This window comes from Myotis lucifugus, unplaced genomic scaffold (genome assembly GCF_000147115.1).
Source record: "Myotis lucifugus unplaced genomic scaffold, Myoluc2.0 scaffold_211, whole genome shotgun sequence".
NCBI classification, from domain to species: Eukaryota; Metazoa; Chordata; class Mammalia; order Chiroptera; family Vespertilionidae; genus Myotis; species Myotis lucifugus.
The window spans coordinates 1800270-1828033 of record NW_005871259.1 but is presented as its reverse complement, the minus strand read 5'-3'; the positions used below and the strand labels follow the sequence as shown (position 1 = coordinate 1828033).

Here is a 27764-nt window from a genome sequence, read left to right as displayed (position 1 = left end):
GAGAACTGAAATTAACCTGATGTCTCACTGCCTCTCAGAGAGCAAAGGAGAGCTCCTCTGAGGGGACCATCTGGAAGAGGGTGCCCAGGGCTCTGACACGTGAAGAACCAGGGCAGCGTGGTGGCCGAACCTGAAAACAAAGGACACTGAAGAGGGGCTCAGAGGAACTGTGCCCAAAGGGAGGGGAGGGGGCCAGAGGCCGAGGCCGTTTCTGAGCACAGTATGCAAATGAGATGAAAACAAGTCTTCTAATATTGGAATCCCCAATCCTTGTTTGTGAATATCAGTAACGACAACAGAAAAAGAAGGTAGCAGTTCCTTTTGTTACGGTCCCCTGTCTTCAGTGAGGCCACCTTTCCGAGGGACACAGGCCACTCCCTGGCTCTCCCCTCGGCAGCACCATCCGAACCTCAGACATTCAGAGACAGCACTTCATGGGGTTCCAGGTGTTTAATTTTCCTTTCTTTACCTTTTATCTTTTTTTCATTTTTGTTTTGTTGTTTTTTTACACAATCAAATTGGTAGAAAAATGGTTGGCGCTGGTGGGCATTTGGGGGTCCATTGAAAATCCCCCCCAATTCAGGCGGAGGTTTCAGGTCATGGTTGGTGAGCTGGGGGATAGGTCAGGGTTCATAGAGATTTCCCAACTCACCCTAGAACTCTGTTTCCAAATGGCTGCGGAAGAGGTCAGACTAGTTCCCCCATTGCTATGGATGAGGGTGATGTCACTGTTTCCCCCACCCCCCAAGTTCTTCAGAGATGTGGAGATAGAAGGCTGCAATTTCTAATCGCCTAACAATCTTCTCTTAAAAATATAAAACACGTGCAGTTGGCTTTGGTACAAAAAAAAAAAAAAAGAAAACAACAAAAAGACATTCTGGTCCCTGTGGGTTTCCCCGTCACCCCCAAAAGACCATGATGGCCACCTCAACCTCCATTCCACCCGCTCTAGGAAGCCAGGTTGACTCCCTGGGGTTCCACCGAGGACGGAGAGAAGAGAGAACAGCAGTAAGAGGTTGAGGGGAAAGGGATATGGCCCTGCCCATAGCCCTTCTTGAAGGGGCAGTCGGGTCCTACAGCTGCAGCCTCTCCTCAAAGGCGATGTTGCTGGGAGGGTGGCAGGGCTGGAAACTGGCAGCTGCATGGTTACGTCTGAATAAACCCCAGTAGTGTTAAAGGACAAGGCCCCTTGTTCCCTATGGCTTGGCTCCCATGTCCCTGGTCCTCTAAATCCCCTTTCTCCCTCCATAACTAATAAACAATAAATAAATAAACTTTCCTAAAGTAGAGGGAAGAAGGCATGAAGAATTGGCATCTGTGGTGTACTTTCTGGATGCCACCAGGGGGCACTGTGGCCTAACTCCCCCCCCAGCTTCCTAAATGGCCCCAGGTCTCCAAGGATCCCAAGAGCTGGCAAGGACAATCAGCAGTTCAAGTGTTCCCTGCTCATTGGCAGGTTGGAGTCCCCAGGGTTTGCCGCCCTCAGTAATATTCTTCAGGGGGCACAGGAAGGAGGGCGGGGCCCCCTTAGCTCTCCGGAGCTACAGGCTCCCCATCGCGGCTCTCAGTCTCCTCGGGTATGTCCTGCATTCTGGTGAAATCTGCGGGGGGCAGGGCAAAGTTAGTGCGTGGACAGGGGCTCCATGAGCACCCACCCTACACTAATGCCCCCCCATCTGTGGGCTGAGGAGCTCTGCGGGCTGTGAGGGATGACCAGCGTCTGTGAATCCTCGATGAGGGGAAAACCTCTGTCAACAAAGTAAGCGATGTGCTCACACCTTGGTAGGTACTTTATATACTGGTAAGTATACAAAGATACAATTTGATTAATAAAATAACAAGATATTTTAAGATTGCTATATGAAGTTATAGCTTTGGGTTATTTTGTATTTCCTGAGCCAACTAAAAGAACTTTGGAAGTCTGTGACTTTTTTTTTTACTTAAAAAAAAAAATCTCTTTCTAAAAAAAATAAATAAATCTATTTCTAACCCTGGCTGGGTAACTCAGTTGGTTAGAGAGCCATCCCAATATGCTAACGTTGCTGGTTCAGTCCCGGGTCAGGGCACATACAAGAATCAACCAATGAAAGCATAAATAAGTGGATGTTTCTCTCTCTCCCTCCCTTCCTTTCTCTCTCTAATATATATGTATTTCTACTTGAAAAGGCTGGGAATCAAATGACTTACTAGAGAAGGAGTGGCCCCTACATTCTTTGCTTCCTAGAGTTTCACCACTCATTCGCCATCAGACAAAACAGGAAATCCTTGTGTCCTTCCCAAGAGTTACCGTAGACCCCAGTGGTTAGTGAGGGACCTTCCTAAATGTCCCCGTGCTCCAGGACACAGGCTCCACTTGGAAAGCACAGCCCAAGGGTCTGAACCCAGGCCGCACCCCACTTCCATTCCACGTCTCTGCCAGGATCTCACCTCGAGGACTATGGGGCGGAGACAGACGGCTGCTCCCTTCCTCCTCGCTGCCAGTGTCAGGGTCGCTGCTGTCTTGTAGCCGCTCCTCGGGGCTGCCCAGCTCCTGCCCCTCTCGCTCCTCAAAGGGCCGATGGACAGCGCGGACAGTCACAGGCAAATCCAGGCGGTCATGGCCTCGACTGGGCTGTGGGCCGCGCGCAAGAAAAGCAGCAGGTCAGGGACTGAGGCGTGTGACCACGGCAGGCCCTGCTCAGCTGGGGCAATGGGCCGTCTGGGCCCCAAGGCTCAGTTCTCTCCAGTACCTCCACCACTGACTGACTTCTTTCTGCACCCACCTAAAAGGTTCTGGTGCTCGCCGAAACCGGTTTGGCTCAGTGGATAGAGCGTTGGCCTGCGGACTGAAGGGTCCCAGGTTCGATTCCGGTCAAGGGCATGTACCTGGGTTGCGGGCACATCCCCAGTAGGAGATGTGCAGGAGGCAGCTGATCGATGTTTCTAACTCTCTATCTCTCTCCCTTCCTCTCTGTGGATAATCAATAAAAAAATATATTAAAAAAAAAAAAGGTTCTAGTGCTCTCACTAGTCCTTCTAGTCGGTTGCCCAATTTCATTTGGGCTCAAGTCCCCAATTCCTTCCAGGTTCTCCCATGGGCCCTGAAGTCCAGCTCAGGTCAGTTCACGGCTCCAAGCTCCCTTACCTGAGGGGGGCTGAAACTCAAGTACAGGGCATCGCCTGCAGGGAGGCTCCGGCGCCGGGGATCCAGAGGCCGGCGGGCCCAGGGGGCCTCCTGGGGAACGGCGTCGGCCTGGCCCAAGGCGGCCAGCTGCCTGCGAGCCTCTTCAGCCTCCCGCTCCAGCAGGGCCCGGGCCTGCTCGCTCTCCCGGAGCCGGGCTTCCAGGCTGCCAGCCTCAGCCGCCCGCTCCTCCCCGAGGCGCCGGCAGCGCCGCAGCTCTTCCTGCAGCAGCGTGTGCTGCCGCTGCAGTAGCGCCAGCTCCGTGGCCTGCTTTTCAGGAGCCCCAGGGGTAGCCCCAGCTCTGCCAGCCTCCCCATCCCGGGAGTTGGCTCGGGTCAGCTTCTCCCGTCGCTCCGGGCCCTCAGGCACCCGGGCTTCCATCAACGTATCCTGCTGGGCCACAGCCGCCTGGGTGGAATGGGGACAGATGAGTCTATCAGAAACCCCGTTTCTTCTATCCCTCACCCTCACCCCCAGGAACCAGGTCAGGATTCCTGGAGTGTTCCAACTGGGAGAAGGCTTAGAAAGACCGATTAGGCCCCGGCCAATGTGGCTCAGTTGGTTGAGCATTGTCCCATGCACCGAAGGGTCACCGGTTCGATTCCCAGCCAGGGCACATACTCAGTTTGTGGGTTTGATCCCCGGTCAGGGTGCATGCAGGAGGCAACCAATTGATGTTTCTCTCTTTCTCTCTCCCTCTCCCTTCCTCTCTCTCTAAAATCAATAAAAAACATATTTAATTTTTAAAAAAAGGCCTATCAGAATGACTCTGTCCCCCTGAATGGGCAGCTCTGCGCTGGCTCCTCCCCTTCCCCATTCCCGCCCCTGCCCCACTGACCTGTAGGCCATGCAGAAGTCCGTAAAGATTGACCAATCGCTGCAACGCTTCCTGAGGAGAGAGGAGAGAGTGGGAACAGGGCTCAAGCTTCAGGATGGGAGAACTGCCCGGAAGTTGGAATAAGTGTGGGTGTGGGGACAGTAAAACTTATAACTTTGAGGTGTAGACTCTCCCCCACCCCCTCCAAACTGGGCTCCAATTTCTCAAGACTAAGAATATCCTCCTTCAATCTCCCATAGCCTCCAATTCCCATCTCACCTCCTGGGGAGATCTCAGCTGATTTCCATTTCGATCCTGCAGAAATGGGCAAGGATAGGGAGTCAGCAGGCACACCAGTCCCTGGTGCCTGTCCCCGATAGCTCCGTGTTAGGGATCTATAGGCCAGCTGTCCCTTTCCCATCCTCTAGCCAAGTCCTGACATCTCCTGAGGACCCACCTTCTGGCTGGAGTCTGAGTCGGCTCTGCAGAGCTCGATCGAGCCATTGAAGGTTCTGGCCTCACCATCTGTTGAGGAGAAACGGATGGGCTGAGCTCACAGGACCCTGACAGCACTCGGCCCCTGGTACCACCCCATTCTCTTTAACCCCCGCCCCCCCGGTCCCCTGCCCTGGCACTCACTGGCGGTGATTCCAGGACTCATGTTACCACCACTTTCTGCTTCCGTGGGCAGGCCTGGTTCCCGGGTCGAGAGCAGCTCCACTCCAGGCCCCACGAGCAGGTCCTTCAGGCCCTCCACTGAAGGGAAAGAAGAGGTGAGGACAGAGGCACTACAGAACCCTGTGCGGAATGGGAGGCGATGCCATCTGCCCAATACGCTTGGACTACGCAGACATCGAGGGGAATACCCTGCCCATGTGGGCTCCCGCTCACACCACCATGTACAAGGCAACGTTCATGAAAGGAGCCCCAAGGCAGCACAGGTGCACGGAGGGTGACAGGTGCCCGTCTCTTCCCCGGCCTTTCCCAGCACCGCGCACACAGCAGGCACTCGGGGAGTCTATGGACTGTGGGGCGGACATCCCCTTTGTCTGCATGCGTCCGGGTCTAGCTGTGTGTCCACGGTCTGTGACAGTGAGTGGACGAGCCTGGACTCTGCCCTGGGCGTTCCCTCACCCTCACGGATGGCATCCTGCAGCAGCCGCTCGCCACGGGGGGACTCGAGGGACTCAGAACGGAAAAGGCCCCTGGGCAGGGTGGGCAGGGGCATCCCACAGCTGCCATTCTCTTCCACCTGGAAATGGGTCATCTCGGCAAACAGCCCGACCTTCTCCTGCAGCAGCTCCACCAGTGCCCGGTCTTTCTGTTGCAGCTCCACTGTGGACAAGGAACAGGTGAGCACACAGAGGGCCGAGAGGGCGCCCAGAGAGCCAGCAAGAGGGGCAGCCATCCCAGAGGCAGCCTTAGGGATTACAGGCCAGGGCTGGGCAGAGCAGCAGGACTTCATTTTGATTTTTGGCATGTGTGAAAAAGAAAAAAAACATTTTGAGGGGGAAAGTAACATATACACTTCTGTTTTAAAAACAAAAGTGATAGCCCAGTCTGGGTAGCTCAGTTGGTTAGAGTGTAGTCCCGATACACCAAGGTTGTGGGTTCGATCCCTGGTCAGAGCACATATAAGAATCAATCAATGAATGCATAAACAAGTTGAACAACAAATTGATGTTTCTCTCTCTCTCTCTCCTTCCCTCCCTCTCTCTCTTCCTCTCTCTCTAAAACAGTGGTTCTCAACCTTCCTAATGCTGCGACCCTTTAATACAGTTCCTCATGTTGTGGTGAACCCCAACCATAAAATTATTTTCGTTGCTACTGCATAACTGTAATTTTGCTACTGTTATAAAGCGTCATGTAAATATCTGATATGCAGGATGTATTTTCATTGTTACAAATTGAACATAATGAAAGCATAGTGATTAATCACAAAAACAATATGTAATTATATATGTGTTTTCCGATGGTCTTGGGCGACCCCTGGAAAGGGTCGTTCGACCCCCAAAAGGGTCGCGACCCACAGGTTGAGAACCGCAGCTCTAAAATCAATCAATAAGTAAAATAAAGTAAAAACGGTTGTGGTAGGGACTGAAGGTTGTCCACCAGTTTTCACTCTCCACATCTTCCTTTTGTTAGAGAACGTGTACAAGTTTCATCTGGGCGCATGCTACCCAGTTTGACTACATTTCCCAGCTTGATTTGCAGCTAGACGTTGCCATGACTAAATTATGGCCAATGGGTGCATCTTCCAGATCTGTCCTCAAAAGCAATGAGACAGATTGCCGACCAGTGTGGCGTGGACCCATGAACCAGGAGGTCATGGTTTGATTCCAGGTCAGGGCACATGCCCAGCTTGCAGGCTCGATCCCCATTAGGGGGCGTGCAGGAGGCAGCCAGTCGATGATTCTCATCATTGACGTTTCTATCTCTTTCTCCCTCTCTCTGAAATCAATAAAAACATTTTAAAAAAAGAAATGGATATATGCCCTGGCCAGTGTGGCTCAGTTGATCAAACATCATTCCATGCACCAAAATGTTGCCGGTGTGGTTCCCAGGCAGGGCGCATGCCCAGGTTGCAGGCATGATCCCCAGTTGGGGTGTAAGCAGGAGGCAACCGATTAAAGTTTCTCTCTCACATCAATGTTTCTCTCTCTCTCAAATCAATAAATACATTTTTAAAAAATGAATATAAACTCTCCTTGTTCCTTTACGCCTCTCTGCTAGCTGGGATGCAGATCATTCCCTAACTGAAATAAGACCCTATAGTAAAAAGTTACTGTCCCAACCCTGGTCTTCCTAGTTGCCCTTCCCAGAAGCAGCCATAATAATATCTGACCTTTTTTGAAATATTACACACACACACACACACACACACACACACACATACTACATGACATATTTATCCCCATTATTTTTACACGGATGGTAGCATACACTTTACACTGTTCTAAACCTTGCTCTTTTCACTTAACAGTATGTTTCAGTTATGGATCTACATCAGCCCTCAGACAGCCATCTCATTGTGTGACTGTATCCTAAATTATTTATCGAATTTTGTGGGTGGGACTTACTCTTGATTCGCCGCAGGTAAGCCTCATCCTCTGTCTCAATCAGGGGGAAGTCCTCTCTGGATGGGCATCTGGAAAGGTAACAGGGCGGGCGGGGGTAAGGGAGGAAGCGAGGCTACAGACCGGGAATCACTCTCCCTCCTTCGCAAACGTGTTCTATGCTTCCCTGGTATGACCCATCAGCCGCATGCCCTGGCTCCCTTCACTCCTGACCCGCCCCTTTCTTAGCCCTGGTCCTCTGCATTTAGTGGGATGCATGTCCCTCCCCTAAGATCACCTGGAGAGGGACATAGTGCAGAGGGACAACTACAGGCTTTGACCTCAAGCAAATGGGGCTCAAATCCTGGCCCCACTATTTGCCAGGTGATCAACTTTCTATTTCCTCTTTTGGGAAAATGGGAATACTATCTTCCTTATGGGTTTTTGTTAGGATTAAATGCAATAATATAACAGTGTTTTAATAATAGCAGAGGCTCAATGAACTACAATGAATAATATTAATTATAATTTTCACAATTACAACTATTAATACTATTAATAAAGAGGCCACTGTGGATCTACTGTCAATAGAACAGGTATTTTGCACTGTTTTGCTAAAATAGGCAATTTCATAGTGTTGTATGCATTTCTGAAAAACTAGTTCAAAAGTCTAGATTGCAGAAGTTAAAATAATAGGTTTATAGGAGGACAGGAGCTGGCTGGAGGGGGAACAAGAGGAGGGAATGGGGGATATCTATAATAGTGTTAATAATGAAAAAAATAGGTTTATATATTATAAAGTAGAGAAGAATCCATTCTCTGAAAGCTGAAAAAATTATAAATATCCTAATTGAGTGTAATCTTCAAGAATCAATTTTCAACATTTTACATGCACTTTACTTGACTGACTGCCTCAAATCTAATGTGTGTCCATCAGAAGCTAAAGATTTGCTGCTTTAGCCTAGCTGGCGTGGCTCAGTGGTTGAGCTTCGACCGATGAACCAGGAGGTCATGGTTTGATTCTTGGTCAGAGCACATGCCTGGATTGCAGGTTTGATCCCCAGTGTGGGGTGTGCAGGAAGCGGCCGATCAATATTTCTCTCTCAGCAATGTATCTATCTCCCTCTCCCTTCCTCTCTCTCTTTCTCTCTAAAAAAAACACAACGAGCCCTAACCGGTTTAGCTCAGTGGATAGAGCATCGGCCTGCGGACTCAAGGGTCCCAGGTTCGATTCCCGTCAAGGGCATGTACCTCGGTTGCGGGCACATCCCCAGTAGGGGGTGTGCAGGAGGCAGCTGATCGATGTTCCTCTCTCATCGATGTTTCTAGCTCTCTATCCCTCTCCCTTGCTCTCTGTAAAAAAAATCAATAAAATATATTAAAAAAAAACACAACGAAAACCCATATTTTTTTAAGAAAAGATTTGCTGCTGTAGCACACTAAACAATTTCCTTCTTGTCTCTCTTGTATGGAGTTTGTTTATGAGACTTGCTCCTCTTATCTCCAGTATCAATGCTTTTATTATCTTCTTTTTCATTGCTTTTTAGACAACAGAGGTAAAATCCAATCCAATCCAAAGAGCAGCCCACTGCCTACAGACCAAATGGTAAAGCAGCTGAAATTGGACTGTCGGCCAGGCAGGTATTCCACCATATTACAGCTCAAACCATTCCTTTGCTTGTCAGCTCATGTTGCATTTGACAGGTGATTGGGGTTGTCATCACATCTGAGAACATAAGACGACCTTCCCTGCCTTGGGCCATCTTGTCTGCCCCCAGCCTCTGCCTCCACCTCTGAACCCCGGTTCCGATCCCAGGGAGCGCTGTGGCCTGGGGGCCGAAGCTGCAGGTCCCTGAGCCACACACACACACTCACATGCGCACACTCTGCTGAATGACTCGGATCCAGGTGCTCCGATCATCCCGGGACGCAGTGTGGACCTCGTACATCTCAGGGGGGGCCGCGCTGATCAGAAACATCCCTTTCTCCTGGTTGGCAATGTCCCGAACGATGAGATTCTGCAGTGATATCACCGAGGGCTTGTCCTGTCGGTCAGGGAGAGGCAGGAGTAAGCCTGGCGATCCCGGCCCCTGGGTACCTGGATGCCCTTCAGCTCGTCCGGAATACACAAAGGGTGGAAGAGCCCACCAACGGTCCAAGTTAAGAGCCCTGGCTTTGGTGCACCTCGAAGCACATGTGGCCCTGGACAATTTAATTAACTTTAAGCTTTACTTTCAACTACAAAAAGGGAGTATTAATAAACCAAAGACCTTATATGCATATATGCAAATACATGGACACAGACAATAGGGCGGTGAAGGCCTTGGGCAGGGAGTGGGGGCGGGCTGGAGGAGGTCAGTGGGGGGAAAAAGGGAATATGTAATACCTCCAACCATAAAGATTTATATTAAAAAAGGGGGGGCTCTCTTTCCCTGCCGCCGCGGAGTTGCGCGGAGGCAGAGGCTTGGGTGCGTTCAAGATTCGGCTCCACCCATAACCCACCGCCATGGCCGAGGAAGGCATGGCTGCTGGAGGTGTCATGGACGTTAATACTGCTTTGCAAGAGGTGCTGAAGACCGCCCTCATCCACGATGGCCTCGCGCTCGGAATTCGCGAAGCTGCCAAAGCCTTAGACAAGCGCCAAGCCCACCTTTGCGTACTTGCATCCAACTGTGATGAGCCTGTGTACGTCAAGTTGGTGGAGGCTCTTTGTGCTGAACACCAAATCAACCTAATTAAGGTTGACGACAAGAAACTAGGGGAATGGGTAGGCCTCTGTAACATCGACAGAGAGGGGAAACCCCGGAAAGTGGTTGGTTGCAGTTGCGTGGTGGTGAAGGACTATGGCAAAGAGTCTCAGGCAAAGGATGTCATCGAGGAATACTTCAAATGCAAGAAATGAACAAATAAACTTGGCTTTTGTTTATCAAAAAAAAAAAAGGGGGGGGGTATTAATTGGCCTTCCTCACAAGTGTTAAAGTGCCTGCACCCAGTAACAACACCTGTTAGTTGTTCCTTCTTATTTTACTATAGTAATGGTTACAACCATGGCTATTTCAGGGTTCTTTCAGACTCAGGGAGGAAAGCAAAAAGGGCCTGAAACACTCGTCTGTGCTGGTTGAGAAAGGAGGTGGAAGGTCTCACCAGGGTAGGAAAGATGTACTTCTGGTCCTTCTCTTGGAGAAACACTAGCACGTCTGTCATCAGCAGCATCAGCACATCTGGCAGGGGGGCCAAGGCGGGGGCGCAGTCAGCATGAGAGGGTCCCCGCAGCGGTTTCCTCTTCCCCAAGGATCAGGCTGGCCCCATTGGGGTAGAACTCCTGATCCCCCTCTTCCTGGCCTCTCTTCCCTCTGGTTGTTCCCTCCACCCGTGCAGACCTTGCGCCTCCCCATTCTTACAGCTCAGACTGCGAGAGGGGGGAAATGTGTGTGCTATCGGGCAAAACAGCTTCTTAGGCTAGAAGAGACCATCAGGGTTTACCCAACGGCTTTAAAGAAAAACCTCTGTACCCAACTGATACAGGTTTGGTTTTGTTTTTAAAATATATTTTTTATTGATTTCAGAGTGGACGGAAAAGGGAGAGATAGAAACATCCATGATGAGAATCATTGATCGGCTGCCTCCTGCACAACTCACACTGGGGATCGAGCCCCCAACCCAACCCAGGCAGGTGCCCTGACCAGGAATCGAACCGTGACCTCCTGGTTCATAGGTTGACGCTCAACCACTGAGCCACGCTGGCCAGGCTATGCAGGTTTCTTAACCTGGAGTCCACAGACCCCTACAACGTCCACTGCTGGGCTCCAGAGGCTCTGCAAAACCGTCTGAAGTTGCATAAGCAACTTCGCATGTCAATATAACATGTGTTTTTCTGGGTGAAAGGGTCCAGAGAACAAAACGGATTCCCAGAGCAGGAGGGGCCCACCCTTTTTCAACCTTTCAGCTGTATGTCTAACACCTAATAACATATGACCTTTTGGAAAGTTGGACCTAAATTCCCCGTGCCCAGCGTACTCCCACTTCTCGTTTTGTGCTGGGCCGGCAGGGGGAACGTTGGGCTCCTTATCCATCTCCCTCACAGTTGAGCAATGCCATCCGCTTCCACTCCAGCAGGCCCCCCTTCACGCCCCTCCTCTGCCCCACCTTCTAGGCCCTCAGAGCCTATGAAGTCCTGCACTTTAAGACAGCGGAGAGAACAAAGGTCAAGTCCATAAAACTCAGATGTCACGAAAGCACACACTTGCCCGGCCAGCATGGCTCAGTGGTTGAGCATCGACCTATGAATCAGGAGGTCACGGTTCGATTCCTGGTCAGGGCACAGGCCTGGGTTTCAGGCTCAATCCCCAGAAGGGGGCGGGCAGGAGGAAGCCAATCAATGATTCTCTCTCATCATTGATATTTCCATCTCTCTCTCCTTCTCCCTTCCTCTCTCTAAAATCAATAAAAAATATTTTTAAAATATAGCACACACTCACCCTTTTCCCTTGGAGATCTTATTGAAGTGTGGGCACACAGAAGGGGCAGGCATTTGCTAAATGCTTCACAAATAAAGATCTCCAGCCCTAAGCGGTTTGGCTCAGTGGATGGAGCGTCAATCTGCAGACTGAAAGGTCCCAGGTTCAATTCTGGCCAAGGGCATGTACCTTGGTTGAGGGCACATCCCCAGTAGGAGGTGTGCAGGAGGCGGCTGATCGATGTTTCTCTCTCATTGATGTTTCTAACTCTCTATCCCTCTCCCTTCCTCTCTGTAAAAAATTAATAAAATATATTAAAAAAAAAAAAGATCTCCAGTCATTCTAATTCTAACCCCCTCACCCCAGCGAAGCCTATACCTATTCTTAGCTGCTGCATGGGAGGAATGGGAAGGAGAGAAAAGGGTGAAGGAAAGTGGTTGGTGAAGACTGCAATCCCCAAGCACATGGGGATTCTGCCATAGGATAGAGGTTCAGCCAGGCTTGGCCTCAGGCAGCACAAACCAAGGCCTATTACTCTCTTTTCCTGATTTAGGTAGGAAAGACTTGGTCAGTACCGCCTGGGAAGAGAGCCTGGGAAAGCGTGCCCCACCCCCAGCACCCCCCCTCAGCTGTTTTCTGCCTTCTCCAGTCTGCCCACCCTTTGCTGGGCTCAGTCCCCAGCTGTGTTCCCAAAGCTCCTGCCCATTCCCAGCCCTGGTAGCTGGGAATCCAGTGGGTAGAGCCAACTGCCCCAAGCTTATCCTATGGTCCTGGGGTTCCTCTGTCTTCCTCATCAAAACTGATAGCTCTCTGGCACGCGCTCGCAAGGACCAAAGAAACGAATAAATACTGCCCTGGCCGGTTTGGCTCTGTGGATAGAGCGTTGGCCTGCAGACTAAGGGGTCCCAGGTTTGATTCTGGCCAAGGGCACATGCCCGGGTTGTGGGCTCGATCCCCAGTAGGGGGCGTGCAGGAGGCAGCCGGTCAATGATTCTCTCTCATCATTGACGTTTCTATCTCTCTCTCCCTCTCCCTTCCTCTCTGAAATCAATAAAAATATATTAAAAATGAATAAATAAATTTTAAAAAAAGAAAAGAAGCGAATAAATACTGATAAAGTCCCTGATTGGTCCGTAAAGTTAAACCCAGAGTGCAGACTTTCGCTGCAACAGAGACCATGCTTATTCCTCCCACCAGGCCTCCCCCGGGTGTACAGCTGCAGAGAGAGATGTAAGGGCCGAATGCTCCTCCATCTCCATCTCTGACTGCCCGCGCCTGCTTGGCCTGCGAGGTGACCACTGACCTTTGAAACGGCCGGTCGCAGTCTTCCAGAGCAGGCAACCGTCGTGGATGAGCTTGCGCCGCAGAAGCTCCTCCCGGCCGAAGGGGCCCTTGCCAGGCACCGGCGTCTGGGCCCGGGGGTCCATGCGGTTGTAGATCTCCTGCAGGCGGGCCCCCTTCTCCAGCTCGTGCACATCCTGGTCCACATGGCACAGCAACTCCTTCACCAGCCCCAGAGCCGCTGTCAGGTCCTTGCGCTCCTCCTCCATCCCTGGCACCGGGTCAGCACGAGGGGGGGCTCAGCGAGCTTCACCCCAGCCTCAGTTCCCTCCGAGTCGCGACCCCACCTTCAGAGGCTGCCTAGGTTCCACCTCTGACTCTATCCCTTCCCTTGGTCCTCCCATGCCGTTTGTTACCCCAAATAGCCCGCCCCCCTCCTCCCCCTGCAGCCCGCCCCCCTCCTCCCCCGCAGCCCGCCGCTCACCGTGGGAATGCTGCAGGATCCGGTTAATGAGCACCGGGTACTTGGTGATGCGCTGAGTCACCAGCAGGATGCACTCCTGTACCCCATGCCGCTTCAGCACAGCCAGGCGGGTCACTTTCTACAAGGACAGAGGCAGGACTCAGGGCGAGAGCGGGGGCAGGGGCGGGGGGAGGGCAACACGGAGAAGGCTGGACTCGGAGCCTGCGCGGGCTCGGCCATTGACCTCATGCTGGCTTAGGTGAGTGCGTCTGGAAAATGAGATTTACTGTGAGGACCACCAGACCAAGCAGTGGAAAGCTCCTGCCGTGCTGCCACCGGAGGCTGGCCCGCAGGGCTGGTGACCACCTGATCTCCACGCAGGTGCAGTCCACCTGCACCCAGGAGTGGGGGAGGCTGGGTTTGGGTCCCGGAGAGGTTTGCTCACCCGGATGAACTGCTGGAAGCGTTTGTCTCGAGCATATAGCTCCTTATAGAGCTTCAAGGCCTTGGTGTGGCGGCTACAGAACTCCGAGTAGGTCTTCCGCATCTGCTCAGCGCTGGGACCTGAGAACTAGAAGTTGGGGGAGCAAGGCTAGATCAGCATCCCCCCCCAAAGCCACACCTCATCCCCTGTGTACTCTCTGGCCTCCAGCCAAACAGGCGTCTTCCTGCCTCTCCAGTTCTCCCTGGCTCTACCCCCTAGAGTTGGGGGCAAGAAATGCCCTCCCGCCCTGACTGGTTTGGCTCAGTGGATAGAGCGTCGGACTGCGGAGTCAAGGGTCCCAGGTTCGATTCTGGTCAAGGGCATGTACCTTGGTTGCAGGCACATCCCCAGTTTGGGGTATGTAGGAGGCAGCTGATCGATGTTTCTAACTCTCTATCCCTCTCCCTTCCTCTCTATAAAAAACCAATAAAATATATTAAAAAAGAAAAAAAGAAAGAAATGCCCGCCCTAACCCTGGCCAGTATGGCTCAGTTGGTTGAACATCATCCTGTGTACCAAAAGGTCACTGGTTCGATTCCCGGTCAGGGCACATGCCCAGGTTGTGGGTTGAATCCCCGATTGGGGTGAGTATAGGAGGAAACCAATCACTGTTTCTCTCTCACATAGATATTCTCTCCTCCCTTTCTCTCTCTCTAAAATCAACAAAAACATTTAAAAAAAGAAAAAAAAAGAAACGCCACTCCAGTCACACCGCCTTTTCTCACCTGGCTAATGAGCAGGTCGCCCAAGCGAGGGATGATGAAGTTGCGGGTGCTGCCAGGGCACAGGGCCTGCCGTCGGCGCTCTAACAACTGGCTGAGGAAGCGTGTGTGGATATCACTGAGCTCGTCCACGCAGGGGAACAGGCCCTGGACCACTCCCGGCTCCAGCTGTAGCTCTTCCAGCATCCCCGTGCGAAAGAGGCGGGTCATGATCTTCAGCGTCCGCACATGGTGCAGCTCCGTCTGGATCAGCTCTGTGTGGACAACAGGACATCTGGCCTCTACCCTGGCGTGGCCACAATTGGTGGGACCTCGGTTGGGAACCTCAGAGCGCGACGTGAGGCTTGCAAGGCCCCTTCCAGGTCAACACTCTGCATTAGTATGATCGTAGGTCATTTTCTCATCGTTTTTTGTCTTTATGATTGTCATCTGAAGTCGTAAGCTGCTTTAGGGCAAGGACCATGTATTTGTCTACGTGTCTCGGTTTCCCACCGTCCCCAGCATGGTAATGGGCATGAAACAGGCCCAGAGTACAGACTAAGAATTGACTAGAATGAAGGGATAAAGACAGAGCCTTGGAGACCAACAGTCCCTCGTGGCCATCTGTGGGGTGCCAGGCAGGGTCTCGGAGACCAAGGCGGGCAGAGGGAGGGATCTTGAGAGGTGGGGACTGGCAGAAGGACACCGACAGACAGGACCTAGCGAAGGCGGAGGAGTCTCGGGGTGGTCTGGGCTCACCATAGATGACATCCTGTTGCTTCATCACCTCCTTTTTATGCTGCTGCAGGAAGCTGCTATCCACGGCCAGGCTCCAGGAATCGGCGGCAAAGTCCTTCTCGTCCATCTCAAAGTCACTCATCAGCTCATTGTAGATGACCTCTGCACCTGGACATCAGTGGAGGCAGCAACTCAGAGCCAATCCCCGAGGTCCTGGGCCCTTCTCTGGACCCCCTCTGGCTCTGCCGTTCTGGGCCTGCCCACCAGCCCCTCCTCTCCGGGTGTCCCCAGGCCCCGCATGGTCACCTTCGTCGATGAGGGACTCCACCGATAGGGTTCGGTTCCGCACGTTGAGGGAGTCTGTGGACTGGGAGAGGATCCGGCGCAGGCCCAGTGGAGACTCATCGTTGAAGTGTCTGAGGGAAGCGCGGGTCAGCTGCATCACTCCAACGCCGGCAAGAGAGCCCTTCCCAGGCGCGGAGCCGAAGCCGGGACCCGCAAGGCAGTCACCCCCAGGGCTCCTTACCTGTCTGACTAATTCTGAACCCGGGCGTGGCAAGGACCTCTCGCCCGCTGGTCCCCACTGCCACCTTCTCTGCCTACCCGGCTCCCCTTCCCCCAGCAGAGGCTCACCCAGCGATGTTGGTTGTGGAAACACTCTTGGCTAACGACAAGGAGGAGCGGCCTCGGCGGGAGCCCAGCAGGGACTGCCGGAAGCTGTCGGAGGGGTAGATGGCGGAGCTCGGCCGCTCCCGCGTGGTGGCTGCGGAGGGGACACCGAGCAGGCGAACGTCAAACATACGCGGTGCCTGCCCAGGAACCAGGCCTCCCAGGCTCCTCCACGGAAAGGCAGGCCTCCTCTCCCGCCCACTCTAATCGAAGGAAGATGCTAACAGCGATGCTGCCTTACATTTGTGCAATACTTTTCACACACAAAGAGCTTTTCTTGTCTCAACCCTTCCCCTCACCATGCCTATGAGCAAGCTGGAGCTCAGAAAGGGTCTCAGTCTTGTCCGGGGTGACTCAGCCAGTGGATGAGCAGGGACTCACACCTGACTAAGCACCGTGCTCTTCCTGTTCCACCAGCGCGGTCTGAACGGGCACTTGGCCGCTGCCACCAACACCCAAGGGCAGCGTAAATAATAACCATAATAGTACGGGTGTGAGCAGGTTCAGATGGCCAGCCACCCCACGCCCTCACGCCCCTGGGGTTCTTCTGTCCTGCCCCTAAGCCCGAGAGTCTGCACATCTCACCATCTGCTTCCAACTAAGGGGAGAAAGGTGCTGCACCAGGGAACACATTCGAGGGGAGCAGCAGAGCCCGTGGCCTGCAAGGCCTGGGGCCCAGGGGCCCCTGGGGGCTCCTGCACCCCCTCACTACTCACTCTTACTGCGGAGTGACACAGACTGCAAGGCAGTGTTGTTCTTCAGCAGGGCCGCTTTCTGTTGCTGTGGGACAGAGGGCGAGAGAGAGACACCAACGACAGCTGTCACCCAAGCGTCACCCCCATAGCACAGGGCAGGAGCTGGGCAGCTGGCCCCCTCGGGAGAAAGCTGGCAGGACGGCTACCATCCTCAGGGTGGCTGAGCCCAGTGCCGGGGAGGTATGTCTATAGCAATAGGCTGGCCCGCTCGGGCCTGAGGTCTGGGGTGGAGGGTCTGGGCTGCCCCACGGTGAGGAGAGGGGTGGAGGAACACAGGGGAGGGGATGAATGAAAAAGGCATGAGGGCACCGCACACTCGCTACCCTCTCCCCCAGCCCCCTGCCCTCCCTGCCATCTCACCTTCTGCTTGACCTTGGTACAGTTGGCGAGGGTGTCTTTACAGCGGTTGTGGATAGTCACATTGCAGGCTGGGAGGGTGGGGTAAAGAGGGTGAAGGGAGGGCCGGGTGGTGCAGGAGGGGGCACACCCCTATGCCGACGCCCATCTCCCCTTGGCCACACAGTCTCAGAGACTGTCCTCCCTTCCCAGGCTTCTCAACCATCGCCACACCCCAGCCCCTCTCCTCCCGCCTCCTCCTTCCTCCAAGCAGGAAATTAATTTAGGGGTACAGGTGTTGGCCACAACTAAGTAATCAGGGCAGCAGGCTCAAAGGTGACCTGAGGGGTGGACTAGAGGGAGGAAAGGGTTACTGGCTGCCAGATGAGTTCAAGAAGCACAAAGGTGGTTGAGAACGACAGATGGAAGAGAAGACGCCCACGGAAGCGAAGATGGCACAGGAGCATCTGGGAGGGGACTAGGGGCCGAGGGGAGAAAGGAACATGCCCTGAGCATCTCGTCAGTGTCCCCGATTTACGTGGTCCTAACAACCCTTTGCGGTAGACTCAGTTCTCCTTGTTTTCCAGATGGGGAACCTGGCCTAACGAGGCTAGATCACTTGCCAGAGGTCATATAGCTAGAGGTAGAGCCGGGATTTCAACTCCGGTGTGCCTGAGCCTTCCACGGAACCACACGCCCGCCCATGAACTCTGCCCAGGCCTACGCAGGGTGAGGGCCAATGGACCCAGTGGTAGAGTGGGGCTGGGCCCAGCCCTGCCCTGCCCTCCACCGCTTGCCTCTGCACTGCTCAGCTCTGCAGGCTCTGCCTCCAGTCAATCTGCCTTCTTCCAGGCCCAGGAGTCCTGTTCTCTAACTGAGGCGAACCTACAGCGCTCACACTCCATCTGCTTCTCCCCATCACCCACCCCACACACCTGGCCGTGGGGTAGAAGAGGCGAGGAAAGGAAGAACAGCCCGGCCCAGCACTGAAACCACGGCTGTCCCTTTCCCCCGACATGCCCTCAGCCCTTGTTCCTCTCCAGCTTCCCCTCCTCCATCCAACAACACCGGAAATTCTGCTAACTCCTTCAGACAATACCCAGCACCACGCTCACTTCCACAAATACAAGGCAAGCAGGGTGGGGCAGGGGGGCAGACAGAAGTGGGGGCAGGGGCTGCCCCCACCCCCCGGGAGCTCCCTTCTCCTGTATCCCTCGCACCCAGTGTCTCTGGAGCGAACCTCCGCTTTCCACCTGCTCTCAAAATAGCACTTGCAGGCTGCCCGCCTCACCAGTTCCCCTGGCAACAAGCTGGGGATTGGGAATTCTGTCAGGTCTCTAGAGGGATTTAGGTTGGGGTTCCCTCCTCATCCTCATCACTCCAAGCAGAGCATCGAGGAAACAGTGGTCCTTCCTGGGGTTCCTTCCCCAGTTCCTTCGGGATTTAGGGCTACAGCCGTTGTCCCACGCGCCAGCAGCAGGTCCCCATACCTCAGGCCTGCTCTGATCACAAGCAGCTCTTTGCTATAAATTGGGGGTGGGGGGTGGAACAAGGCAGGAGCCCTCTGCATAGGCATTTTGGAGAAGGAAGAATCATACTTCCTAAGTACAGGCTGCCTTCAGATGTAGGTGAAGGTCAGGACGTCTAACCCTCACCCCCCAAAACACACACATCCTTGCCGCGTGCCCTCTCTCCACCGTGTAGTCAGTCAGACCAGAATGCGCGACAGAGGGTCCCAAGCCCGTCTTCTGCTTCAAGCTGCAGACATTTCAGGCTCCACCCACAGTCGATAGAAAGGGAGTGGCCAGGGGCCCCCGGAGTCCTGAACGTCCAGTTCTGCCCAGGAGATAGGCAGAGCCAGCTGCAAGTTCAGTAGCTTGCCACCAAGCTCCCCTCGCCTGCCCCCACCTGCCCTCACATGCATTCCTGCTCCTGCTCCAATCAGTTCCCCAGCTGTTCAGGGAACCGAGGACACCCAGAGGATGACAGCTGCACTGGGAGCCATCCTCGTCTCCTCCCCCCCCCCCCCCAGATAGTCCTGCTTGTGCCACAGTCCGACGGCCACCACCCCTCGGTGGGAGGAAAGGGAGCAAGCATCTGGCCCTGGCATTTGGACCCAGCTGGGGCTCTGCGTGGAGAGTGACCCCTACGGATCCAGAGCAGAAAGGACAGATGGGAAGATGAGAGTCAGAGTGACATTCAGGGTCCAACTTACTTGGGCAGATGAGGGCCTCCTTGGCTGTGATGCTCTTGTTACAGGCATAGCACATGGTCATGCCCGAAACGGAGATGGTGGTGAAGAGGTGCCCGTTGGTATAGCGGGCATCCTTGGCTTCCTTCATCTTCTCCTTTTCCCGGGCCTGTGGAAGGGGTGAGAGAAACACTCAGTGAGGCTGGAAAACGCCAGAGTGCCGGCAGAGTCCAGAGAGACAGGCCGGGGAGGAATGCTGCCTAGGGATGCCGGAAAGACACCAGCGCCTACAGCAGAGCCTGCTGCAGCTCTCAGGCCAGCCCCGGGGACCGGCTGGCCCTGACCGACCTGGCCCCTGCGGCTCGGCTGCCTCCGGTTGCCACTCATCTTCCTGGTCTGGCCCTCGGCGTCCTCACTCCACCTTCCAGCCCTAGCTCCGCTCGCCCCCGAGCTGCTGAGCTCTTCTCTGTGCCAGAGGAATATGCGCAGAGAGGAGGGGAGAGCAGGCGAAGCAGAGGATCCCAGCTCACCAGCGCTTTCAGATCTATGGGAGTTAGCTCCTCTTATAACCATGACAACCGGTGTTGGAGTCACTGTCTCTGTGGCAGTCACAGTTGGGGGGGGGGGAGGTCCCCTTATTAGATTGGCTGAAGGGGGCAGAATGCCTCCACTGCTACCCCCAACCTCTGACTTCCACACACACTCAGCCAAGTCCACGGGGCCGGAGGCAGGAGGCAGCGTGTTCTCCTCTGCTAACCCTGAGGTAGGAGGAGCCTGGTTTTGGCCTTGGGTCACTCCTCCTCTCGCTCTAAGGGGGTGGGGGGGGGAGGAAACTCGGCTGGCTAGGTGTCCTTCTTGGCAGGAAGTCTCTCCTGCGGTCTAACTTTTATCCTTCTCATACAACCCTCCAAATCCTAGGATGGCTCCCTCTCGTCCTCCTCTCCCAATTAGTCTCTCCTCTCCGAGGAAGTTCCTTCTGACATCTACCCTCCATCCTCCAGCTGTCACATCAGTTCTTCCGGCTCTGGGCTCCCCTGAGATGGGGCACACTGTGAGCCCTCCCTCAAAACCTCAGAGGCTGGCTGTTCCCATCTCTGCTCTCTCCTCCCACTCCTCTGACCTCTGGACCCCTTTTCTGACCCCCTCTGAGCTTCCTGAAAGCCTGAGAAGGGGAGGAGATGGGATACCATCCTTCCTGCCTGCTCCAGGGCCTCCTGCAGCAGCCACTCTCGGAGGAAGTAGAACAGGAACAGCCGCTAGGACCACCCTCTGCTTCCTAGCCCCTCAGAACCCTGTGGATCATTTGCTGAAGCCGAGGGTATGAGCCCCGAGGTGGAGGACAGTGGTGGGGGCCCTGGGACAGAGAATCAGAGCTCAGGGGAGAGCCCTCAGGCCCAAGCCTGAGTCCAGTCACTCCCAGCTCCTGCCACACTAGCAGTTAAGAGGTGGGGGAGGGGCAGAGACACCCTGGTCTGGTGCTTAGGGTAGAAAAGGGAAGTGTGGCCGGGCTGAGTCAACACCACAGGGGCCAGAGGGCACCGGGCCACAATGCCCTAGCATGTGTCCAGACTTCCTGGAGGCCTGGATCCTTCTCTCTCCTGCCTCCCTTCAGAGCTCCAGGTTTGTCAGATGGGCAGAGACCAGAGGTCTTAAGGTCACTTCCTACCCAGGCCTTCCATTTTCCTTTGCTCCTCTCCTCTCCTCCTCCTCTTTTTTCTCTTCCTGCCTCCTGGTCTCCTTTCCATCCCATGCCCCCGCCCCCCCTCCCCTTCCACCTAGGCCTGGTAAAGGAAGCTGGCCAGCCTCTAACTCTAGCCTCCAATGTTCCAGGCCTCCCTTTCTTTATTCTGGTACCACCTACCTGGACCACTAGAACATTCTCCCTTCGGTCTAACCTCCATCTGCCTGCTCTATGGAAGATAAAACCCTGCTCGGAATAACAACCTTATAGGACCTCCAAGGCCAAGTCCAAATCTCTTTCTCACTGTCATACACTCCGTTCTCTCCTCCTCTCCTGCCCTCCCAGGCTTCTCTACGACACAAGTAAAAAGTCCGAGCACTTACTATGTTTGACTTAAAAGCAAGCAAACAATATTGAATGTCAATTATAATTGAAATATTTTTCATAAAAGCAAGCAAAAAAATAAATATTAATGTAATAATCATATTAAAAAGAGCAACATGTCTAAATCAAGGTCAATTCCAGAACAGACAATGGTACAGATCGGCCCTAATGATGCTACCACTCTCCCTCCCCTCACCAGAATGCCCTCCACTCTTACGCCTCCAGGAGCAGTCACCTGGGAAGGAAGTGGAAGGAGGAGGGAGAGGACTGGGGCTGCCAGAGAATGGGGTCTCCAGTGGCCCACCCTCTCTGGCATCGATGCCCCATCGACAACCCAGGTACTCTGTGCCCAGGCTTCCTTCTTGAGCTCCCAATACTCACCCTCTCTCCAAGTGACCCCCTCTCTAGGTGGGCCAGCAGCGGGCAGCAGCCACAGCAACAGCACATCCCAACATGGGCACTGCCCAGCAGCAAGCCGCCCTGGCACTGCCTAGCGCTATTGTCCTGGAGGCAGACTCTGCCCGCCCCTGGGCTTAGGCTGGTGAGGATAGGAGGACACAGGGCCTGCTCACCAGGGTGCCTGCTCCAGAGAGGAGTGAATGGTGGGTTTGGTTCTTTGTCCTACTCTTTTCCAGGTATTCTTACGATAACCACATTGGTCTCCCATTGATCCACCTCCCAGCAGGACAGCCCTTCACCTCCACACCCCATTCTGTCCACCAAGAAAAGGGCCCACTCCTCCATAATCTACACCACCCACCACCGTTCCTGCTTGATCCAATGCTCTGCGGCCCCGTATCTAGAGCCATTCTTTCTCATAAACCCACCTGGGAAGTCTTTCTTGCTACACAGCCTTCATCTACTGCTACATCAAGGATAAAGTGAACAAAGCACCCGGCACAATGGCTGGTATACAACAGGCACTCAATACATGTTGGGAAAGAAGGAAAGAAAGGAAGGATAGGTGGACAGACGGACGGACGGATAGATGGACACCAAGACAAAGGGTCCCAGCAGCACCCTCACCCCTGCTCTAGGGTCCCTCATTCCTTGTCAGAGGTTCAAAGCCTTCAGTCTCCTCTCCTCATTCCTCCTTTTCTCTCTTCCTGGAGGGTTCCCAGCTCTTCTCTCCTCTTATTTCCTTTGCGCTTAGACCTAGAGGCCAGAAGGCCAACCCAACCCTTCCTTCATTGTCATCCAGATCTCAGTCACTTCGTGGGGGAGAAAAGACGAGGTGAATAGCAGAGGGTATTGTGGCTGGTTGCCCAAAAACTCAAAGGCAGCAGCTGTCTCCCCACTTCTCTGTCTCCCAGGCCGAGAGACGAGGAAAACAGTAACGTCCATGAAGGACAAGGCAATGCCAAAGCCTGGACCTCGGCTTCCTGTGCTCCCAGCGGGCAGCAGGGGCTGGCTGGAGCCTCTCCAAGGCAAAGCCTAAGCTCTCAGCTGTCCTTGCTCCTCCGTCGGGGGTATCCAAACCAAGGGCTCTGGGGGAGTCACGTGGTACGCAGAATCGCCTCTGCTCCAGCTGCAACTGGCTGCAGCCCCTTCCCCAAGATGGTGAGGCCTCTGTCCAGGCCTGCTGTATGGTGACCCTGGAGGCTTCCACTGGGATTGGAGTCATCTGTGGCTCAGTCCCTAGCCAGCAAGGGTGCAGAGTCATGGGCTGTGAAGGGCAGTGAGTCATGGGAATGAGCTATAGGGTTGGGAAATGAGACGGAGGGTTCCTGGCCATGGGACTGAGAAGAGAGCTTGGGGATGGTCTCCGCCAGGCTCTGTCCCTTTGTGACTTTCAAGGGACAAGATAAAGGAGGCCGAGGAGAAGGCAGCGAACTGAAATACTAACGCCAAAGCCAGACACATAACACAAAAAGATACCACTGCGTACACAAAGGCACTTAATAAATGCTTGCTTGATGAATGAGGATGAAACACTGGACAATGGGGGTGGGCACATGGGTGAAGCCAAAGAGGGGTGCTAAGGGTCATCGGGAATAAAATCACGCTAGAGACCCTGAGACCCAGACATCCTGGACCCCAGCCTGCCCCCCACCCGGCCACACCTGTCGGGTCAGAGAGAGAAACCAGCAGAGGGAGGGGGAGGGATGCAGACAGACGGGCATTTGTGAGGCGAACAATAGCTGTGCCAGGACTCCCTGCCCTCCTGGCACAGGGCAGGCTGGTGGAGCTGGGAGGGGGCAGCTGCTGCCTGCAGCCCCCTCCCCCAAGGAGATATAAACAAACCCAGAAGGGTCCAGCCAGCTCCTCTCAGTCATTTCTCTTATCAGCCCCAGGAACCCTAACCAATCTGCTCACACAAGCTCCAGGACAATACTTCAAACCAGAGACTGAAGCTAAGGACGGAAAAGCTTCCTCAAGTCCAGAGTACGAGCCTCCTATTTTGGTGACCACCATTCAAAGCAGTAAACCAGAGCATCTGGGGACAGACAGACAGACAGATGCATACATAGACCCCAACACAGGCCATGTACATGCATGGGACTCAGACATTCAGATCTGACCCTTCCCTGATTCCAAGGTCAGGGATCCAGGAAAGCCAGAGGGACAGAGAGCAGAGCCCTCTTTAAACCCCGTGGTCAGCCCAGCAGGTTCTTCTCTAGACTCATCCAACTCCCCTGCTGTCCTGTGACTTCCCTAAGCTTTCCGCTCCCTTCCCCCATCCTCGCACCTCCCCTCCCCCTCAGCTCTTTCCCTAACCTAGAATCTTTTCTTACGCCCCCAAAAGCTTCCGCCTCCTGGGGATCCCCAACTCTTCAACATTCCCCCCAAACTGCCACCCCTCTCAGCCCCCTCCTGGGCTCACCCAGCCTTCCTCTGCGGCTCCACTCCTGCACACAAAGCCAGCCACCTCTCCATTATTCAGGACAAAGAAACAGCCTTCCTCCTTTCTCCCCACTCCACCTGCCCGCCACACGCCAATGCTGGGGTCCTAGAGATTCCAAGGAGACCCCCTCCAGGCTCCACAGCCACCCCTGGATCTCTGGACCCTGCTTGACCCTAAGCAGGAAAAGACCCTTTGTTCTGTGAGAGGCATGCAGGTAGAAAGGTTAGGGTTTGGGGGAGGAGAAGAGGAAGGGGGGCGCTAAAGTGAGAAAGGAGACCTCTGGGTTTGGGGCCTGTGGAGGTAGGAAGTAGAGCAGAGAGAATTGAGGGGGTGGAGGGCTGAAGACAGCCTGAAAGAATAAAAATGGACCGGAGAGGGAAAAAGAAGCATGGGGAGGGGAAGCCACGCAGAAAGACTGCGAGAGTGAGAAGCAAAAAGGGCAGGTTTGACTTAAATTTCTCCTACAACCACGAGGTCCCAGGGAGCAAGGAAAGGAATGGGGGTGGGGGTGAGGGTCAGGGCTTAGCTTTGAGCTATTCCCCAAATGGGTAGCAGGAGAGACCATCTTCCTCAAATAATTTCATTTCCACAGGCCCCTCTCTACTTCCCACCACTGTATAAAAAGAAAAGAGACAGCTGGCGTGCTTGGGGGAGGGGGGAGAGGGGATCCAGGGTTTGTTGGCTAAGAACCAACTCCCCCCTTCTGTAACCACAGCTTTCCGGAGGTGGCCCTCCTCTTCCGACCAGCCCAAACCGACAAGTTCCAGTGGCCTCTCTGCCCTCAAAAATCTACCCACTCAGCTCCCCACACCCCACCCTCCAGCCAGATTCCCAACACCCCCCACCATGGCCACCCCAGGATAGAAAGAGCCAAGCTTCCAGATTCCCAGGTCCCCCTCCCCACCAACAAACAGCCCGCATGAGGACCCAGGTATCTGCCCCCCAGCTCCTCCCAATAACGGAAAGAGGACCCCCAGTATCTATCCTCCCAGAAGTCCTCTCTGTACCCCCTCTCCCCCATGGCTTTCCTTTTTAGGGCGGAACCAAATTTCCGTGGTTTCAAAAAGCTCTCCACCCCCCTTGGCTCTCCTCCAGGGTCTCAGCTCAAACGGTTGAAAAATAAACAGACTTTCAGAGCAGGGGCCTGGCCTGGCACAGGCCACCCCACCGTTCACCGCACGTCAGCCACCTCTCCCAGCCCTCAGTTTGTCTTAGGTCCCCAGTGGTCTTCCTGTTAGCTGACTCTTATCTCAACCCGATAAGGAGAAGTTCCAGGATGGAATCTTTCCTAACTTAGCCTCAAGACAGGTAGGCGAGCGAGGAGCCAGGAGTGGGTGGGTTTCCACCGTCCTTGCGGGCTCCAGAGGGGGACTGCTTCCTTGCCTGAAGAGGGGGCAGGGGGAGTGATCAGCAGAGGGTGGGAGCCTGGGGCAGGGCCCTGGGGTCCTGGGGTGGGAGAGAAGCCAAAGATTAAACCAGTTTTGGGCTGCAGCCTGGCCTTTCTGAGAAGGGCTCCCGTGTGGGTACCCTGTGCGGCTGGGAGGTGCTGTCTGCAGGCACCCCCTTCCTCCCAGCTCCCCCTTATCCATCTGCAAGTCAGCTTCAGCACTTCCTGGGGTCTGGCTGTGCAGAGGTCATGGCCTTTGGGAGTGGGCCTGGGTACAAAGACAGGGATAAAGGATACTTGGAAAGGAGTGGCCAAGACCTCATGATGGAGGTAGGGGAGAGGATAATTATACACCCAGACTCCTTAAATGGTTGGTAAACATCCCCAGACGAAGAAATAAGGGAGCTGGGAGAGGGGGGGTGAGGGACAAAGGGGGCATCGTGCCCAGTGGGTCAGTGGAAGGGTTTCAGGTTGCGAGAACGAAGAGTTTGGAAGCTGGTGGGGCAGACAGGGACAGGGGGCCCTGCGGGGACAGGGGTGCTCAGGGCCCCTGAGGAGGGAGGCCAGGATCCCGGCTACACAAAGACCTCTGCTCCCTTCACCTGAGCGAGACCGCGAGCGGGGGAAATCCGCCGCCCGACCCGGCCCCCCTCCCCCGGAGAGAACTGAATCACAGCTGGAAAGTCCATTTGCGAGGAGGAGCTGACTTGTCTGGGAGGGTGGCGTTAGAGGTGCCGGCGGGAGGAAGCCGGGAAACCACCCCTCCCACCCCTTCCCGCCCCCTCGGCCCGCCGATGGCGGGACAAAGGGGGCACGGCCGAGCCGGCGACCGCGGGGTGTGGGGACGCCGAGAGCACGGCGGCGGGAGCCAGGCGGAGGGGGTGCCACCAGCTCTCGCCACCCCCACCCCGATGCACCCCTCCTCCCGCTCTGTCCCTTACCCGAGTAACTTTCTTTCGTGAGGCCCCGAGCACCCGCTGGATCGGATCGGAGGCCACCGACACCTGGCCCGCGCTCTCCCCAGACCCGGCGGGGAGGTGGAGGTGGAGGTGGAGGTGGAGCAAGGTCTGCCCCCGGCCCCCACCCCCTCCCCATTTATTCCAGCTACTCAGTCCCCACCCACCCAGCCCGCCCCCTGCCCGGTGGATGCTCCCCGATTTCGGTGTGGGGCGACCGGGGGAGGGGGTGCGCCTGTGGGCGGGGGCTGAGGGGTGCCCTGGGGACAGGGGTGGAGGGGAGGGGTCGCCAAGCCCACCTTGCTCGCCAGCTCTTTGCTCCGGTCGATCCGCGCCCGCGTGAGGGATTCGATCCGAGACATAATCCCCCGATGAGGCGGGGCCAGAGGGACACTTGGGGGCCCCGGCGTCCAGCTATTGTGGGGGTGGCGGGGGACGGGCTGCCCCGCACGCGTAGCTCAGGGGACAGGAAGTCGGACTCCCCTCGCAGCACCGGCGCCAGTTCCTCAAACAGGAGTCTCCACCCCCCGCCCAGGCGCAGGAAGGGGGAGGCGGGGCAGAGCAGGGCGGGTGCCCCCGGCACCAACTGCTGGGTCTGGGCCGGGGCAGCGCAGAGCCGTGAGCGCGTTTCCAGGGACAAGTGGAGGGTCCCCTCCAGCGCCAGCGCCTGGAGCGGCCTCGAGCCCCAGGGATCGGCCTCTGAGCTCTGGTCTTCCAAAAAGCCAGCCCTGCCCAGCCCTGCCCAGCCCTGCCCAGCCCCGCAGCCCAGTCCCAGCCCAGATCCTCCGCCCTCCATCCTCCCGGCTGCAGGACTCAGAGACTCGCAGGCCGGAGGGTTCCAGCGCCCCCAGGTCCCCAGGGAACCGGCCACCGGCTCCTTCCCGGCCCTGGGCCCTTCAAAGCAAACTGGCCGGAGATGACAGGCTCCCCTGACAAATGGGGGTCGGGGTGGAGAGAGGGCGGGGAAGTCGAAGGGGAACTGGAGGCTGGGTGTTTGGAAGGCGTGAAGGAGACGATTCACCTCCGGAGGACAGAGGGGAGCGGGGAGAATTCTTCTGCAAGCTCCACCCCTCTGCGGCCTTCTGACCGCACTCTGTCCATTCACCTCCCCTCCTGCCTCCGCCCCTGCCAAATACTTGAGGGTGGAGAGGAATTCACTACCTGAACGCTAAGAAGCTAAGGAAGTCCTTTCTGGTGTCTAGTTCTCACTGTTGCAAGTGAGGCCAGACCCAGAAGACCAGAAACCAGCCTGTGCCAGTCAGGGGCAGCTGGGGCATGGCCAGTCTCTCCATGAGAAGGGGGATGGGGCGCCAGCCCTGGAGCACCCTCACCTTTGGTGAGCTTCCTGCTACTGGGAAAGTTCCTCCTCCACTCGCTAGCTACACCCACTCACGGTGCAGCTC

The 27764-nt window shown here is 55.2% G+C and overlaps 1 protein-coding gene and 1 pseudogene across 2 annotated transcripts; one reads left to right on the top strand and one right to left on the bottom strand.

Moving 5' to 3' along the window:
- Positions 1–435: 435 nt before the first annotated feature.
- ARHGEF2 (Rho/Rac guanine nucleotide exchange factor 2) lies at positions 436–26854 on the bottom strand. Of its 2 annotated transcripts, none has more exons than XM_006097818.3 (22): positions 26661–26854; positions 19133–19277; positions 16942–17009; positions 16543–16606; positions 15791–15920; positions 15464–15573; positions 15179–15325; positions 14444–14694; positions 13680–13805; positions 13256–13373; positions 12794–13042; positions 10178–10254; positions 8909–9078; positions 7058–7125; positions 5112–5312; positions 4617–4733; positions 4435–4502; positions 4257–4292; positions 3999–4049; positions 3125–3568; positions 2428–2611; positions 436–1601 (listed from the first exon to the last, which is right to left on the bottom strand). In XM_006097818.3, the coding sequence occupies exons 1-22, from the start codon at positions 26721–26723 to the stop codon at positions 1528–1530; spliced, it is 2961 nt and encodes a 986-aa protein (XP_006097880.1). In that variant the 5' UTR covers positions 26724–26854; the 3' UTR covers positions 436–1527. The 2 variants fall into 2 exon arrangements, with proteins under 2 accessions (XP_006097880.1, XP_014319035.1); XM_014463549.2 differs by lacking the exon at positions 26661–26854 and adding an exon at positions 26347–26365.
- On the top strand, positions 9473–9973 carry LOC102417749 (annotated as a pseudogene).
- Positions 26855–27764: the final 910 nt, after the last annotated feature.